Source organism: Fulmarus glacialis, unplaced genomic scaffold, assembly GCF_000690835.1.
Source record: "Fulmarus glacialis isolate BGI_N327 unplaced genomic scaffold, ASM69083v1 scaffold7459, whole genome shotgun sequence".
Classification (NCBI taxonomy): domain Eukaryota; kingdom Metazoa; phylum Chordata; class Aves; order Procellariiformes; family Procellariidae; genus Fulmarus; species Fulmarus glacialis.
The window spans coordinates 12,101-27,946 of NW_009232555.1; the positions used below are offsets into that span (position 1 = coordinate 12,101).

A 15,846-nucleotide genomic window follows, 5' to 3' on the forward strand; every position below is an offset into this window, starting at 1 on the left:
AATTCAGCTTGAAAACCTCAAAGCAAAAATGAGAAAGGATGGTATAAGCCAGTAATATGGCATTAGCACATATAGATGCGACTTATCACTGGAAAACATCCCAACAGAAGTCAAAAGAAGAGCATTTTGTAAAGAATAGGATTAGGAAGCAGGTTGGTACTTTGTGGAGCCGGCTATACAATCAAACTGATAACAACTAGATTAATAAGGCAATTCAATCTAAACACGGTGTAGCACTAGAAAGCTTTTCAAAATCAATGCCTATCTGTGTAATTTTAATCGAGGTTGGTCTTTGCCTTTTGAAGCCAAGAGATTTGAAACTCCAGGTCAGCAAGGTATAATAAAATGGGCTGATTTTTTTTTTTTTTTTTTTTTTTTTAACATGTGCCTCTTAATTAGTGCCTTCCATTTCTTGATGTTTTCCTCTTCCCAGGTGGGGGAAGTGAAGCAGTACAGCGATATTGGCTTGCCCGTGTTGGTAATGAAGTATGGCAGACCTTGGAAAATACCATGCTTTGCTAAACTACGGGTGTTCTGAGCAACTGGTACCCACTGGTGGGCTGAGCTGAGCAGGATGGCTGGACAGGGCAATACACCCCATGGTATCATATTCACAGCGCATGTTGTCTTCGACTGTACAAAGGGAGATTGTAGGAAAGGTGTCCAGAAGTTGCAGTGTAGGACACAAAGGGCCAAAAGGCCGATGGTTTTGAAGCCGCAGGAGCATTTTAGGATTCACTAAACCAGCTGGGACCTTCAGCCAAGTATCGTGTCCCAGCTTCAGGCAATCTCCGTGGCTCAGGGAGAGAAACCAAGCCTGGTACAGGGAGCAGTGTCTCTGCCAGCATCTCAGGTGTCCACCAAGAGCATCCAGGATGCTGCTGGGCCAGATGCTGCCCTGCAGCGGTGGCTGTGGCCAGCAAAGCCCAGTGCCGCGGAGCAAGTCACGGGAAGTTGGCTAGCAGAGCCCTGCTCTCTCCTCCAGCGATGAGCCACCCCCTCCATGCTCCTATATGACAGCAGAACACTTCGTGTCTGTTTGCATTACAATATTTTGAAAAGTTTTGCTTTTCACAGTGGGCGCAGGAGAAAGAGTAACCCCTGAAACAGCCCTTGAGGGGCTGCTCAGCAGGGGAACCGGGCAGCCGATCTCCTTCCCCACCACCTTGGCACAGAGGGAGCTGGGAGATGTGCTCTCAACTTGTCTTCCTCACTTCCAGCCTCTCCACCCCCGATGTCTGCCTTAATTTCCGCAAGAGACATGCACAGACCTGTCGCTGGGAGCATGTAAAGCTAGATTGGATAAATGCCTTTGAATAGTATGTTGTGATGCTTCAGATAAGCCCTGCTGTAGATGCAAAACATGGATGAGGTGGGTGCTAACTGGTCTTCTCCACTTCCTAATTTCTGGGATTTTTTTTTTGTCCTTTTGCAGAGATTGTGAAGCAGCACTTATTCAAGGAGCAGCGTTTCTTTTTCTAAAAGCCCTTAATCCAGTCCCTATCTGTCTTACACCAAGTGTGAAGGAGCGTGAACCCCATTTGGAAGGCTCCTTCAGAGGAGACGTCTCTGAAAGGATGCATGGTTTGCACGCTAATCCAGTCTGCTCCCACACCCCGCGGTGAACCCCATTAAAGCGGAGGCTTGTTAAATGCCGGCAGGCTCTAGGAATAAGCTAGACCTGCTGTTCCCTTGATGCACCAAAAAATGAAACGGCTCACTGACTCTCAGGTTTGTCAAAGGAGAGAAGAGAGTGTCGGAGCAAGAATCGCTCTGACTCGGCCATAGATGGTCCCCAGCAGGAGGGAGGAAAGGGACAACCGTCACGGCATTTCCAAGGGTTTGATGTTACGCAGACCTGAGGGCTGTGCTCAGCCTAACAAAGGGATTTACATCATATTGCGCAAGTCTCAAAATCTTTTTTGATGGCACCAGACGTTCATGCACTCTTATTTCTTTTTCATTTATGTCTAATGCATTTGGGATTTTTTCAGGACTGGTAGAAATATGTGCTCCTGAGATACATTTTCATTTAAGGTGTATGTTTCCAGGTAACAATATTTCTGCTGGGAGAGAATTTAGTTCTCTTGACGAGCATGTTCATTTGGATATCTGTGCAATGGAAACAATAAAACAGAGCAATGAGCACGTGGCAGTTAAAATGTGTCTGACTAGGAGCCCAGCTCCCACTGAACGTCACAAAGTGGGCGACTGGTTCTTTGTGAGCCCTTTGAAAATAGCAGGCTAAAGCAAGAAGGGGCTCTGCAGCCAACTAGATGCAGACCAATACTTGTATGTATTTATTTTTAACTGAGGATTGACAGGTCGTATGAGCGGCATTGGTTTCTGAAGGGGCTTGGTCCCACTTATTCTTCATTATAGCATCGGTCTAGCGCCTGGTGCTGGAAACTTTGGCTCTCTGTTCCCACAGGTCTTGCTCAGGCAGGTCTGGCACCCTGGTCCTTATGCAACGGTGTCAGGCCATGGGAGTGACAAGGCCGTCACTTGAGGTCTCAGCTCCAACATGCAAGTGACTGCGCTGAGTTGGCCTCATAGCTTCAGCCAGGTTACAACAAAGGTGGGGAGAAGGGCACTCGTGGGATCAGAGAGGGTTGGAACAGGGCCCCAGATCTGGCCTGGGTCACTGCGAGCCAGGAGAAGGCACACTGTGAGGAAGAGGTCTCCACAAGTCACCCAGGAGGCCGGTAGCTTGGTCTGGGCAAGATAGAGATGTTGGGTGGTCTCAACAGAAAACCCAAGATGAAGACAGTGGTGGGAATCCTGTCCAGATCATTCAGCTCGGTCCCCACCTGAGAAGGACAGGGGAAGTCCCTTGGCAACCTGGAGGTGGAGGAGACCTTCTCTATGCACCGCTAACACCTGACTCGTAAAAAAAAGTAGAAATGTATTTAATGCAACCTGTAGGCCGCATGCTGCTTTGATGATGGAGACCAGATGTCTTTGATGGCTGATTAGATCGTGCAGGTATTATTAATTGGGTTGGTTAGGAGCTTTTTTGCCAGAATGATTTTACGGTGGCAGTAGGGCAGCAATGACGATGGATGTGAAAAGCTCTTCACAGGCGTCAGGACATCTCCCTTCTGGATGGGGTGGGACGCGAACGGCGCAGCAGTGTCTCCGTTCGGAGCCCTTCAGAGCAGGATCTCTTGACTGTTGAACAATGCTTGGCAAAGAAGAGCTGGGTTTATAAATAATGCATTTCCTTTGTCTTGCAGGAGTTCTGGAGGCAGAGGTACAATCAGATCAGCTGTGAACAGCTTACATAGCAAATCTAATAGGTTTGTAAATTAGATTTTGTGTTCATTTGTTTTTGCTGTAAGGCAGCTATTAATCTGCTTCTCCTCTTCGCTGGATAGTGCTGTTCTTATTTTGCAAATGTATCTGTTTCTTTTCACTTCTGCTTTGCATTTTCTTAATCGTTTCTCCCCCTCCTTCCCCCAGCTCAGTGCAATAATCATTTGCAAATAACCAAGGATCTGCAGGTTGTGGTGATTGAGAGAATGAGAAAGAGAGAGTTACTTATTGTGAAAATAAGTCAGTGATAGAGTTGCCATTTTCGTAGTTTTACTATGTGCTATTAGAAGAGCGATCGCTGTCTTACATCAGAACTTCATTCGGTTTTATTGTAATGCACTTCAGTAACGTCGCTCCATTGCAGAGTCATTTCATGGCATCGCAGCTTCATTCGGGGTGTCTCTGTTATTTTTACAATAATTTCGTGTCAGCCGAGCGTTACCAAGTGACACGGTTGCAAAGCTCGGTGCCACCACGCAAGAAAGGAAGGGTGATGTCATTCTGTGATGATGTCATCACAAATGATCAAAACACAGAAAATGGACAAAACCAAAAAAGTTGTAGTTATTCCCAAGATTTCTTTACCCTATCTATTCCCTTTACGATTTTTCACACCTTGTAAGTAAGCCTTGCAAGACACGAGGTGATATGACCAAATGCAAGATGCAAACAAATCCAGCAGCCTCGCCTGGCAGCCTCTGGAGAGGTACTTCACAAACACACACAAGGACACTGGCAGCCAGCATTCATAAACACATTTCCTTGCCTTTCTGAAACATTAGATAGTGCGTCCTCGGGAGCTCCTTCCCTGGGCTGGAGATGTGCTCCCAGGAGCTGGTTGTTGTCCATGAGCTTGGGTCGCCAGCTCTGCCCCATCTCTCACTCTTCTCCCTCCTTGGGGTTTACACGCTTTTTATAAATGTATTTATTTACAAACCATTTCCCAGCTGGAAAAAGCCCTTTGCACTGGAGGGCGAGAGTCCCTTTAGCTGATAGCGAGTGCTTTGGCTGTGTATTTTTCAGAGTGCTCTGAAGTGTGAAGGTTTTTTCGGGGCTGCAGACACATGCGCAGCTTCTTGATGAGATGCTTAGGTATTCTTTTTGGAGAGTGGCTGGCTGGAATCAAATACTCAGAGGCTCCCTTAGTTCATGCCATTTGATGTAAATGGTACAGGAGAGCTGGGGTTGATTCGCTTCTTAGAGCAGGGATTAAAAGCTGGGATCTCCCAGTGATCGTCTCCAAACCGCAGCATCTGGCTGTTGCCCGTCCCCCTGCTCGTTTCTGGGTCTGGAGCAGGCGATACGGATGCTGAAATCCTCGTGCTCTCCTCTAACGGGGGGAAAAGTTCTCAGCGAGCCAGCCTCCCCCTGTTCGGTATGGGATGCTCGTAGCCCGATCTCACAAGCGGTACCCAGCTCAGCTAAATTCATTTCTCCTTTGGGTGAAGTGAAGGTTGCACTTCTCTGACGAGGATTTTAACCCGCTGCAGGAGCTGAGCTGGCTCCACTTTGGGCTGCTCCTGTGTGACCACGAGGCAGCAGGTCGGCGACCTTGGCTGCCCATGTAGGAAATGTCTCGGTGAATTTTGGGGGCTCCCCGGGGCTCTGGGGTGTCTTGTCTGTGAGCGTGCATCCGCCAGCCTGTCTTTGCAGAGCCTGCTTGTGGTTTTGTGTGCATGCGTTTCAACAGCTATATGTGTATGACTGTGTTTTCTGTAGAGCTGTGCCCGGCTGTAAGTCTGTGTTCGTGTAAGCGAGCAGGTATTTAAGGATTTGTGTCTGTCTGCTTGAGTGTAGCAGAATACAAACAGGCTTTCAGTTCTTGTTTAGCTAATAACTACAATTTTGCTTTTCTGATGAAGTTTGAATTCCAGCAGCCGGCGCCGAAGACAGTGATTAGAAGTGCCATTGGGATGCTAACAGATCCTGTCTCTCTCCCTCTCCCTGTCTTTCTTTTCTCTAGAGCTGAAGTAGTAATAAATGATTCTTCATCTCCAGCTGTTGTTGACAGAAGTAATGAAAGCATTAAGCACAACATTAAACCAGCCTCATCCAAATGGAGACACAACCAGACACTCTCTTTGAAGATCAGGTACTGGTAATTACCTATAGGACAAGAGACAGATTTGGTCCTCTCCAGTGCAAGCTGGCAAATTGCCTCTGTATATCATCTAAAGAAGTCGAGGAAGAAATAAAAGGCTTATCTCCTGCTGAGCTAGGCTTCATATCTGTAAGCGATCGCTTGGAAATGAATTCCCGGCTGAACCAGCTGGCCTTGCAACGACGAAACAAGAAGTACTTGAGCCCCCATTTTCCAGGCCAAGTGGAATTAGTGTGTGCTGGCGGTGGGTCGTGGAGGGGGGATGGAGACCCTCTCCCCAGGGTAAATGCAGGGACCCCCCACTAATGGTGGGCTGGCCGTGCTAGCCTGCCCTGGGAAGGGACGGGTGGAGAAGGAGCAGGCTTTAAGATGGAGTTATCTGTTTGAAAGCTGTTCTTGGAGACCATCAGTCATGTGGGACTGGCCACGGAGCGAGGGCGGGCAGGAGGCAAGTGTTCGTCTTATGTATGACCCAAATTATCTCTGTACCTCACCTGATGGGGCTGTTTTTTTCCCTGTCCTCAGGAAACAGATCCTGAAGTTCCTGGATGCAGAGAAGGACATTTCGGTGCTGAAGGGGACGCTGAAACCGGGGGACGTCATCCACTACGTCTTTGACAGGGACAGCACCATGAACGTCTCGCAGAACCTGTACGAGCTGCTGCCCCGCACCTCGCCCCTCAAGGGCAAGCAGTTCCCCACCTGCGCCATCGTGGGCAACTCGGGGGTCCTGCTCAGCAGCGGCTGCGGCCCCGAGATCGACGCGCACAGCTTCGTGATAAGGTAGGGCCCCACGCCCTGCCGCACGGTGGGGCTGGGGGGGGTTGGGGAGGGTTCGGAGAGGTGGAAAGGAGCTGGAGTCCCAATCCATGTGGTGCAGCCCCATGTGCATGTGTAGAGTTCACCGATGCGAACGTCCTCCTGCCAACCACCAAACGTCCTTGCAAAGGCACCCCATGTGTTCTCACGGTGCACCATTAACCCCCTCAGGGCACCATTAACCCCCACCACCCCCACACCCAAGCACTCGCTCCTCTTTTCCCACATACTTACCCTCTTGCAAAGAAACCCTATCCTGGACTCTCCCACGGACACAAGCTCGATCCTTCCCCAAGTCGCTTCTGCCCTCCAGCACCGGGTGCCCTGGCACCGCACTCGGGTCTGACGCTCCCCTGTGACCGCTCCATCCCCAGCACCGACAGCCCCGCAGATGCACTGCCCCGTGGACCAGCAGCAGCAGGTCCTGACCCCCACTGGGGCACACACCGAATTCGCTACAGGAGATGCTTGAAGTGGAGAGGAGGAGCGCGCCTGCCCTCCCATCCCCGACATCTGTTAGCTGAGGGGCTGTAGGAGTCCGCTGATGATTTATGTATGTGCAGACATTTGCTTTCTGGCGAGTCTATTATGAAGACAGCCCAATCCGTCAGCGGCTCACAGAGGCGGTCCCCAGCGTGACATGGGAACGAGGATAATGTCACCCCTGCCCCCTGCTCAAGCCCGGCTGCTCCAGCCTGCCTGGCTGCCAGCCTGGCTCCGGGGATGGGGCGTTATCGTTTGCATCCTTAAGTGTAACCAGAGCGAGCAAAGGGAAAAATTGCTTATTGCAGTTCTGGCAAAGTTTAGGGAGGGGCTTTCGTGTCAGGCAGCAAAGTTGCAGGAGAAAAGCTTTTCTGGGTGTAAGGATTGGGATTTTGCGCGACTTCTCCCCAGCCACGTATGCTAGTACAGGTCTGGCAGGGACGTGCTCTTCCCACCGTAGATTATCTGAGCCGCCACTTGAACCTGCATCTTTCAGAGGAAGGTTTGCTCCGTCCAGGCAGCCTTTTCAGCGGGGTTGGCTGTGAGCAGCGATGGGCTCTGTGTCCAGGATACAGCTTCGCTCTTCAGATCCAATGTTTATTTTCAGTGATTTTATTCCTGCCATGAGTGGCTCAGAAGGGCCCTGCGTGCCAGTAGCTGGATTTTCTTTACACCATTCCCTTAGTTTCCCCATCTGTAAAGTAGGGAAAACAGTAGTAATGGCTGATTATCAAGGCAGATGGTTAGGATGCAATTCCTACTCGTTAAACACTGTAACTTCACTGTAAAACGCCGCAGGAGAGCACACAGTGTGCGAACACATGGGTACCCTCTGGTTTTCACTATGCTGGGGGAGCATCTCTCTGCATCCCCCCATCAACTGGTCCCCGGTGCCATCTACCCAGGGCCACGTGCACGGCACGGCCACGGCTTAACGGCCGCGGATCCCTCCTCAAGGAGCTGTAGGAAACCACCATATAACGAGGGTGATTTGTTGGCAGTTTATCCCGCAGCCCCTCAGCCCTCAGCCCTGGCGTGACACAGGAGCTCGTGGCACGGGAGCTCCCGGGGGAGCGCGTGTGCCCGTATCCGCGTGCACAGCCTGAGAGGAGGCATCAATTAATACTACAGAAAGAGATGTTTTTTGAAGGTCATAGCCTCTAGACAGCCAAACCCTGTGGAGACCATGTCCTGGCATCCACCTCCCGTTTCTGTCGTTATCGCTGCCGGTGCCACCGGGTCTGCTGTTAGTAGAGATTCACCAGGAGGAGAAAAGGGACTTGGGGTAATATTACCCCAGCAGGACTAGAATTACGAGGCAAGCGCTTTCCTTGCGTGGGAAAGGCCGTTTCATTTCAAATCTGCTGTGGCAGCAAAGACGGGAGGTTTGTTGCTACGTGTTATTTTTGAACGGCACCAGAAGAGATACCGATCCGTACAAACCCACCCACCAGACACCAAAGTTATGTCTGTTATTAGCATTGCCTTAGAGGAATATGTGCACACATGCCAGCACGTTGAGGAATGATGACCTGATATTAAGATGGCTCATCATTACCAGGTCAAAGCCTCTCTAATTTATTGCAGAGACTCATTCTCCCTCCTCCTCCTCCCAAAAGCGAGGGAGAATGGGCACATCTGTCACTGGCACCGGCTTTTGGCATCAAGCACCCCTCGTGTTTGTCGCTGCCCTCTCTCACGTCCATTGTAAAGGGCTCTTCAGTGTTTCGCTTTGCAGGTGCAATCTGGCCCCTGTCCAAGAGTACTCGCAGGACGTGGGCATGAAGACGGACCTGGTGACTATGAACCCCTCGGTCATCCAACGGGCCTTTGAGGACCTGGTTAATGAGACTTGGAGGGAGAAGCTGCTGCAACGCCTCCACAGCCTCAACGGCAGCATCCTCTGGATCCCGGCGTTCATGGCCAAGGGGGGCAAGGAGCGAGTGGAGTGGGTGAACGAGCTCATCCTGAAGCATCACATCAACGTCAGGACTGCCTACCCCTCGCTGCGCCTGCTGCACGCTGTCCGAGGGTGAGAGCGTTTCTGGTGTGCTCGGAGCCAGGATTTCGTGAGCTTCCTGAGCTGGAGGGCGATCGATGGGTTTGTGCTGGAGGCGAATGGTGCGAGCTGTTTCTTTCTGCAGACTGTAAGGAGGACTCCACGGGCAGTGGCTGCTCCCTAGATGAGAACTGGAGACCACCTCGCAAGCAGGAGCTCCCTGCTCTGCTCTTGGAGTGTGAGGTCTTTTAGCCATACAATATAGTGAGCCTATAGAATCTGAGTCTTCCAGCACTTTGCTGGCTGTAAGCCTGGGTGTCACCATGATAACTCCCCAACCTACCGTTAGGGCTCTCCTTGGAGAAATATGTGTGTGTTGTGGTTTGCTGAGCTAGTGACAAGGTTTGTCACCTTGTGCTTGAGTGACACATGCAAATCTCACACAGCTCCTCAGGTCAGGGAGCTCATGGCAGCCTGGACAGGCTTGGTGGTGGCAGAGGACTGTTCATGAGTAGCCTGGACGCTCTTGTAATGGTACTAATTGCGCTGCTCATCTTAAATGACCAGCCCAGGGAAGGGACTGACATGATCTGGTCCTCCTGGTCAGATAAATAGGGCAGGGTGGTGGTGAATGGATTTACTGGGAGGGAAGGAAGGGGTCTTTCTGCTCCCTTATTGCAACTTCAGGCATGTGGGAGACACAGGTGTGGTGGGGATGGGGATGTTATAAAAGAAAGAGAGCTCCAGGGGTGAGAGTTCCATGTAAATAGGTTGGGGATGGGGTAGGCTCTTGCTTTCTTGCTTTATTTCTCTGGGGAGAGTCATGATTCATTAGGCATTTAGGGAGTCTAGGCAGGCGGTGGCTTATGCTGGAGACAGCTTAGTGGCAGTAGTTGTCCTCTCCGATCCTGACTAGACTCTGTTGATCTCCCGGGATGGGAAATCACTCGTGTAGCTGGTGCTTCCACCTCTAACCCTCAGCAGTAATGTTTCTTGATCGCTTTGAGCACTTCTTCCCCCATACACCTCTGAGCCTGAGCTCTTCTGGTCAGTTGGTCCATGTTGGGTGTTGCTCTGCCCCAGCTCAGGTTGCGTGTCAGTGCAGGGGGTGGGCACAGGACAGATTTTGGGGTCATTTCCCACAGGAGCAAGCCTAAGGGGGTGCTCCGGGGAGAGGGGTGTGAAGGGGGGCTCCGCAGGCGGGCTGGGGGCAGTGGAGGCTCTGGTGCCGTGGTGCATCGCAGGCAGCAGTAACGGGCAAGAAGAACCATGTCTGCCCCAAGTGCCTGTGTTTGAGGCTTCCCTGGGCTAGAGAGGCATTTTAAAGAAAAAGCTGGCTTTGAGGTAAAGAAAGGGAAGGAAATCATACCACAACTCACAGAAAGGGAGCAGGGGGGGAGAAAAAAAAAAAACCCACAACCCAAATTCTGAGTTATTTCTAGCTGTAATTGACTTACTTTCATCTGTCAAAATAGAATTAAGCTCCTGTAATAAGCCCTTTAAATCAACAGGCTGCTAATCCTGTGCTGGCAACCTTTCCCGGTGCCAGAAACTTCCCATAGGAAGCTTTGCGGAGGGATTGGCAAGGGCTGGGCATCGCTTTCCTGCAGGAGAAGAGGAGGATGCCTCGATAAGCTCTGCTGCTGAGATTATCTTCCAACTCGCGGCACCTGCCTGGCCCTCCTGTGCTGCAGCCCTGCGGTCCGGCCGGGCTGGCTGGCACTCTGATTGTCCCTGTGCGTCTCCCACAGAGCAGTGTTGGAGCCACCAGTGGTGGCTGGCAGGTCCTGCCTGGCTGGAGGGGATGCAGGGATTTTGAGACAAGCCCAAGGGTTCAGCACTGTCTCTCGGTGCCTGGAGCGATGCACCCTTGTCCCTCGTGACTTGGAGTAGTGTCTTCCTTTTGTACGTGTTAGTGTCTCCATGGGTTTTAGTGGGGTCCCGTGCAAGGAATGTAGATTTGGGCTTCTGAAAACCTACTGGGGCTCAGAGGGATGTGACCAGTCAGACCAGCAAGTGAGTGAAGTGGCCAATGTTGGGGGGGATGGATATGGGACCAGCACGTGGTCGGATGCTGGCTGATGCTGATGACAGGCTCTAAGTCTGAGCTACAGCCGAGACCTCGATCCTGTCCTTCGGGCTGGTCACCGAGCTGTGGGGCGATAGGGAAAGGTGGGTCATGGCTGCACTGAGGCAGCACTAATTCAATTATAACCGCAGAAGCCAGTGCTAATCCTCGTCAGGGGTGGCCCTCTAAGCCAAGGGAGCTGCTACCTGACCTGCCCTCCTGTTCTCACACTTATCAGAAGGAAAACAAGGTTGCCTACTAATTAACGATTAATATAATTAAAACTGCAGCCCCCTCAGAAAGCCAGAGCTGATGGGAGCACTTCAACGCCTACCCAGTGTGTTGTGGCCTGGCCAAGGAGCGGTGCAGAGGGACCCCCCAGGGCTGGGGGGCAAAGGGTTGTGCTGTTCCGGGGGAAGGCTAGAGTGAATTTTAACCCTTTCCTTGGTGTGCCTCCTCAGGCTTGGACTTGGATGGATGTAAGAGTGGTTCAGGCAGTATTGAATGAACTGGCCACAGCTGAGGGAGCAGGCGTGTGCTGATGCTCTTGGTACTATATAGGAAGTCTCTCAGGTACCTATAGGGTTGTCTTGACCATCTGCTCAGAGTAATTGATATGATGTAGTTTGGGATGAAGAAGGAGTCTTTCCTCAGGTCAAACTGACCAGAATCATTAGGAGTTTACTTATCCATCTTCTGTGATACTCTCTAATTCCTACGATCTTCCTATATTTTTGCTTATGAGCTCTCTGCTGTTACAGCGATACGGTCTCCCACGACTTCCTCTGTCGCTCCAGCTCTCTCTGCGGAACGTGCGGGCTCGTAGCGTTACACTTTCCTTTGACAGACCTGAGATTTGTGAAACGAATACATTTTGTGGCATGTAGCACGCAGCAGAACTGATAATCCACAAAGCCCCACAGAACATCCCTCTGTGCTGCAGTGGGCTGCAGTTGCAGAGATGGCCCATCTTCTCCTTTGCTGGATAAAGCTACCCTTCATAATCTATCCTAAGTTGATTTGGAAATCACAAAGAAATGGGGGAAGTCTTTCAGCCAAGACACTCTTTTATATATATTTTTTTTTTCCCAAGGAATAGCGCTTTCTACAAAGGCTAACATCTCAGCCAACTTCAATTTGCTTACAAAAGCTTTGCCTTTTCTCTTCTTCCTTCATTACCAGCGAAATACATTTGTGAGTTCTTGACTCCTCCTTGAACCACAGTAATTGTCCTGTTCTGCTTTCCCTCAGACCAGAATGCATTTCGGTGGCACATGAGCATTTCTTCCTGTAATTTTCAGTGCATTTGGGGCATTTGTAGAGTGTGTGTTGCTGAGATAAGTAAAAAGCATTTGGTTTTGCTGTCCTTAACGGTATCATTTGAGACATCACCTTCCTAGTTGTGAGGGTGCCTTAAATGTTTGCTGATAGCTTTTTGTGTTGATGATTCTGGATGATCTGTGCAATAGGACGGAGGCTTTTCTTACACGGTTATACTCACCATCTTCACACCAGGAGGGGAGAGAGCCATCAGCGTTTCGACGGAGGAGCTCAGTAGGAAGCCAAGTCAGTACCTCAGGCTGAGGAGGAAAGCTGTGCCATGGCAGGGAGCCAGCTCACGGGGACGGGGACGGTGCCATGCATTTTGGGGGTGCGTGACTCACTTCGGAGCAATTCTATAAAATGTCTCCTGAGCAATTCATCTGGCGAGTGCAGTGCTCGTCTCCTGGCTGGGAAGCAAGCAAGCCCTTTATAAGTCATCTGTTAGCGTCTCCAAAAAGCCTTGTAATCCCTATTGCCAAGCAGCTTTTGTCAGAGAAATAGCATGAAATGCAGGAAGCAAGGGAAAATAATTGTGTCTGGAGGTTTGACTATCACTCCTTGCGGAGAATTCATGGACACGTTTCAGTTTGCCTTGTATAATCTAGTCTAGCATTTCTCACTGTGTCCATCACGAGGGTCTCTTGGCAGTAGCCAATTCTAATCCCGTAAGATTTTGTTAAGAGCTTCTTGAAAGAAAAAAAAAAAAACACCTAAAAAATCAATAAACCTGCCAGCTCCTTGGCTAGGTCTCCCATTAGGTTTAACATCCAAATAGCCATGACAGTTCACCTTGCAAAGTGTCGCTTCACGACAGTGATCGCCTTGCTCAGGGTCTGTAGCTTGCATAATGCAACTCTGCCACGTATCCTCAGAAGTGCAACCTGGTGGGGCATAAGGTGGATTCATCTTTGCCTCAGATGCCTCTCTAGGTCCTCACACTCAAACAACATCTAAGCCTTTGCCGATTTTTCAGGGCAGTGCTGCTCAGACGCTGCCTTTCCCATCTGTGAGCCATGGTGGAAACCCTCCCCTGGTCCCTCCTCGCCTGGCGTCCTGGTTATGCTGCATCCTTTCCGACAGCCTTGCCTTGCTTGTGGGCATGCAGGACACACATGTGCAGGTTATTCTCCTAACCTGTTGCTTTGATCGCATCACCCTTTGCCGATTTTTCAGGGCAGTGCTGCTCAGACGCTGCCTTTCCCATCTGTGAGCCATGGTGGAAACCCTCCCCTGGTCCCTCCTCGCCTGGCGTCCTGGTTATGCTGCATCCTTTCCGACAGCCTTGCCTTGCTTGTGGGCATGCAGGACACACATGTGCAGGTTATTCTCCTAACCTGTTGCTTTGATCGCATCACCCCGCTATCTAACACATCAAACCTAAACTGCTGCTTTTCCTTTTCACAGCTCTCCCAGCTTATCTTTTCTCACTCTCTGTCTTGAGATCGGTTCTGCTGTTGATTAGCCAGTGTCACCCAGTTGTGGGGTTTCTAAACCAGCTACTTCATGCTTCCTCCCTTGAGGTCCCTTACGCTTACAGGGGCTCCTCCGAAATATCTGCCCCCGGGGACTTGTGCCTTAAAGCCCTTCCTCTCTGGTCCCACAGAAGGTTTAAGGACAGTGGTCCTGCACTCAGGTGAAGGATGAAGGTGACCAAAGGGTGTAGGGGGTGGAAATAGCCATTCACAAGTGTGTGACTGGGGTAGGATGTGGGGGACTACGAACGCCCCATAAAGCCACGTGTGGGTTAGATCAGTGGATATCCCAGAAATAAACCCTTGTGTGGGCAATTATTCTCGCCCCTTCTGCACTTGAGGCACGTTGTACTCGAGCTTTGGTGTGTCCGCACTGGGACCCCAAGACAGTTAATTTGTTCCGGTTAATCAGGAAGATTTAGTCTTTTCTTTGTCAAAAGAACGGGAGGGGCGTAGGAAGGAAGGGGGAAAGAAATAGGGTCATCCTCTTCCCAGTTACTTTCCTCTTCTTCTGGCTGTTTGGAAAGGCTTTAACTTGTGGGTGTTGAGTACCACGTGTGTTTGAAAGGGCATGGCAGAGCTCAAGACCTGGAGGAGAAAAGAGTTATTTATCCATGACTCAGCGTTGATTTGCTTGCGCCAAGTCACCAAAACCAGACCCAAGTCACACGGTACAGATCCAGTCTGGATATAGAGGCTTGATTTGGTGTTTGGGCTTTGCCCAGCCTGGGGATAAAGCCCAACTCTGACTCCAGATCCAGCTTTTGGAATCGGTGTTAGCATGAATCTGGATGGGGACCTGCCCATTCCTACCCGTCCAGCACAGATCTCATGACTATACATGGCTCTCAGCTGTTTTGCTGGAGGTGGCAAAGGAGACTGGATACACGGATGGAAAAGGGCTGGGAGAAGCTGGATGGGCGATAGCTGCCTGGACTCCAGCACTTCATCTCCATCCACCCAGCAGCCGGGATACATGCTGTGCCCTGCCAGCACCGGCGGGTCCTGTCCTCGCCTGCACCAACGTGAGTGCGGAGCGCTGTCAGGGCACTCGCTCTGATTATCTGTAGCTGGTTTTTCATGAGAATTAATGGGAGCAGGATGTGTGTGGCGGACTGGTAATATGCTTCTGACAGTCAAGGACTAGCACCTCCACAACAGCTTGTGTTTGTATCACACTTTCATGAATAAGCTGTTTTAAAAGGGTCTGAAATTGCATTATTTCAGCTATTCTGATATGTATCACTAAATAATGCAGCTGATACTGCTGAAACCTGATTTCTTCATTGACCTGAGTTTTTTATTTATTTCATCAGGGCAATGGATTTTCTGTGCATTTTATCCTGCGGGTTAACCCTTACCTGGAGGGTACAAGGTGTTTTAGGGTTTTCTCAGACACGTCAGGAGGTGGTGGGTGAGCACAGAGCAGGACTCTGTCCTCGCTAGCGGTCCTCAAACACACTGCCTGCAGGGAGGGGTTTTGCACCCCGCGTTTCAGCCCAAATCAAGGCCAAGCTCTGCTCCCTGAACTCGGTGATGCCGGGGGAGGATGAGCACTGTCAGTGCCTTGGGGTGCACGCTCCAGATGTGCGATGTAGAGGCTGCCACCTTCCCTGGCCCGGGTGGGAGCTGCGGCTTCTTAGGGGCATTTTATCATCTCCTGAAGGATTCTGGGTTTTAAGATCCAAATAATAAATCCTTGTGCGGTCGCTTCCCCTGTGGCTGCAGTGCAGCCCCCTCATAGGAGGCATACACCGATGCTCAGGCAGCCGGCAGCAGCGCTATGCAGTTCTGCTTAGGAGACTTCTTAAGTTTCTTGAAAACCTTTTGGAAAATGGATGTTGCTGAGGAGCAACCAGAACCACCTACCAGCTAGGATGAAACTCTCTGAGCTGCTCTTCTTGAAGCCGCTGTCCTTGGCTACCATCAAGTATTAGTTCAAATAGGTGCTAGGGCTTGTGTCTAGGCTGCCTGCTTACAAAAGGTGGCCTTGAAGATCTGATGGCACTTTCCATCTGTCACTACCGTGATCCGAAACAAGAGCTGTCTTGGACAATTTTTGCCTGACAGCATCACGGTTCCTGTTCATGGCTGCATCCCACTCAGGCACCAGCCTGTCTCTGTAGCTGCTTCCACCCCTGAGGGTTTATTTACAGAAACAACACAGCACCAGCTTTTGAAGGAGGTCCACGCTGTGAGAATGGCTCTGAGAAAGGAAGTGTTGGGTTTCAGAACTGCTCTTTGCTCTTCTCTTTTAATTGCTGTC

The 15,846-nt window shown here is 50.6% G+C and overlaps 1 protein-coding gene across 1 annotated transcript in view; it reads left to right on the forward strand.

Moving 5' to 3' along the window:
- The first annotated feature begins 488 nt into the window (after positions 1-488).
- The window catches only part of ST8SIA2 (ST8 alpha-N-acetyl-neuraminide alpha-2,8-sialyltransferase 2), an 18,731-nt gene continuing 3,373 nt past the window's right edge, over positions 489-15,846 (forward strand). Inside the window, exons 1-5 of the mRNA XM_009584939.1 lie at positions 489-529; positions 3,237-3,299; positions 5,279-5,407; positions 5,942-6,199; positions 8,457-8,750. Of these exons, the coding sequence (XP_009583234.1) occupies positions 489-529; positions 3,237-3,299; positions 5,279-5,407; positions 5,942-6,199; positions 8,457-8,750 (785 nt within the window). The remainder of the gene's footprint in view (positions 530-3,236; positions 3,300-5,278; positions 5,408-5,941; positions 6,200-8,456; positions 8,751-15,846) is intronic.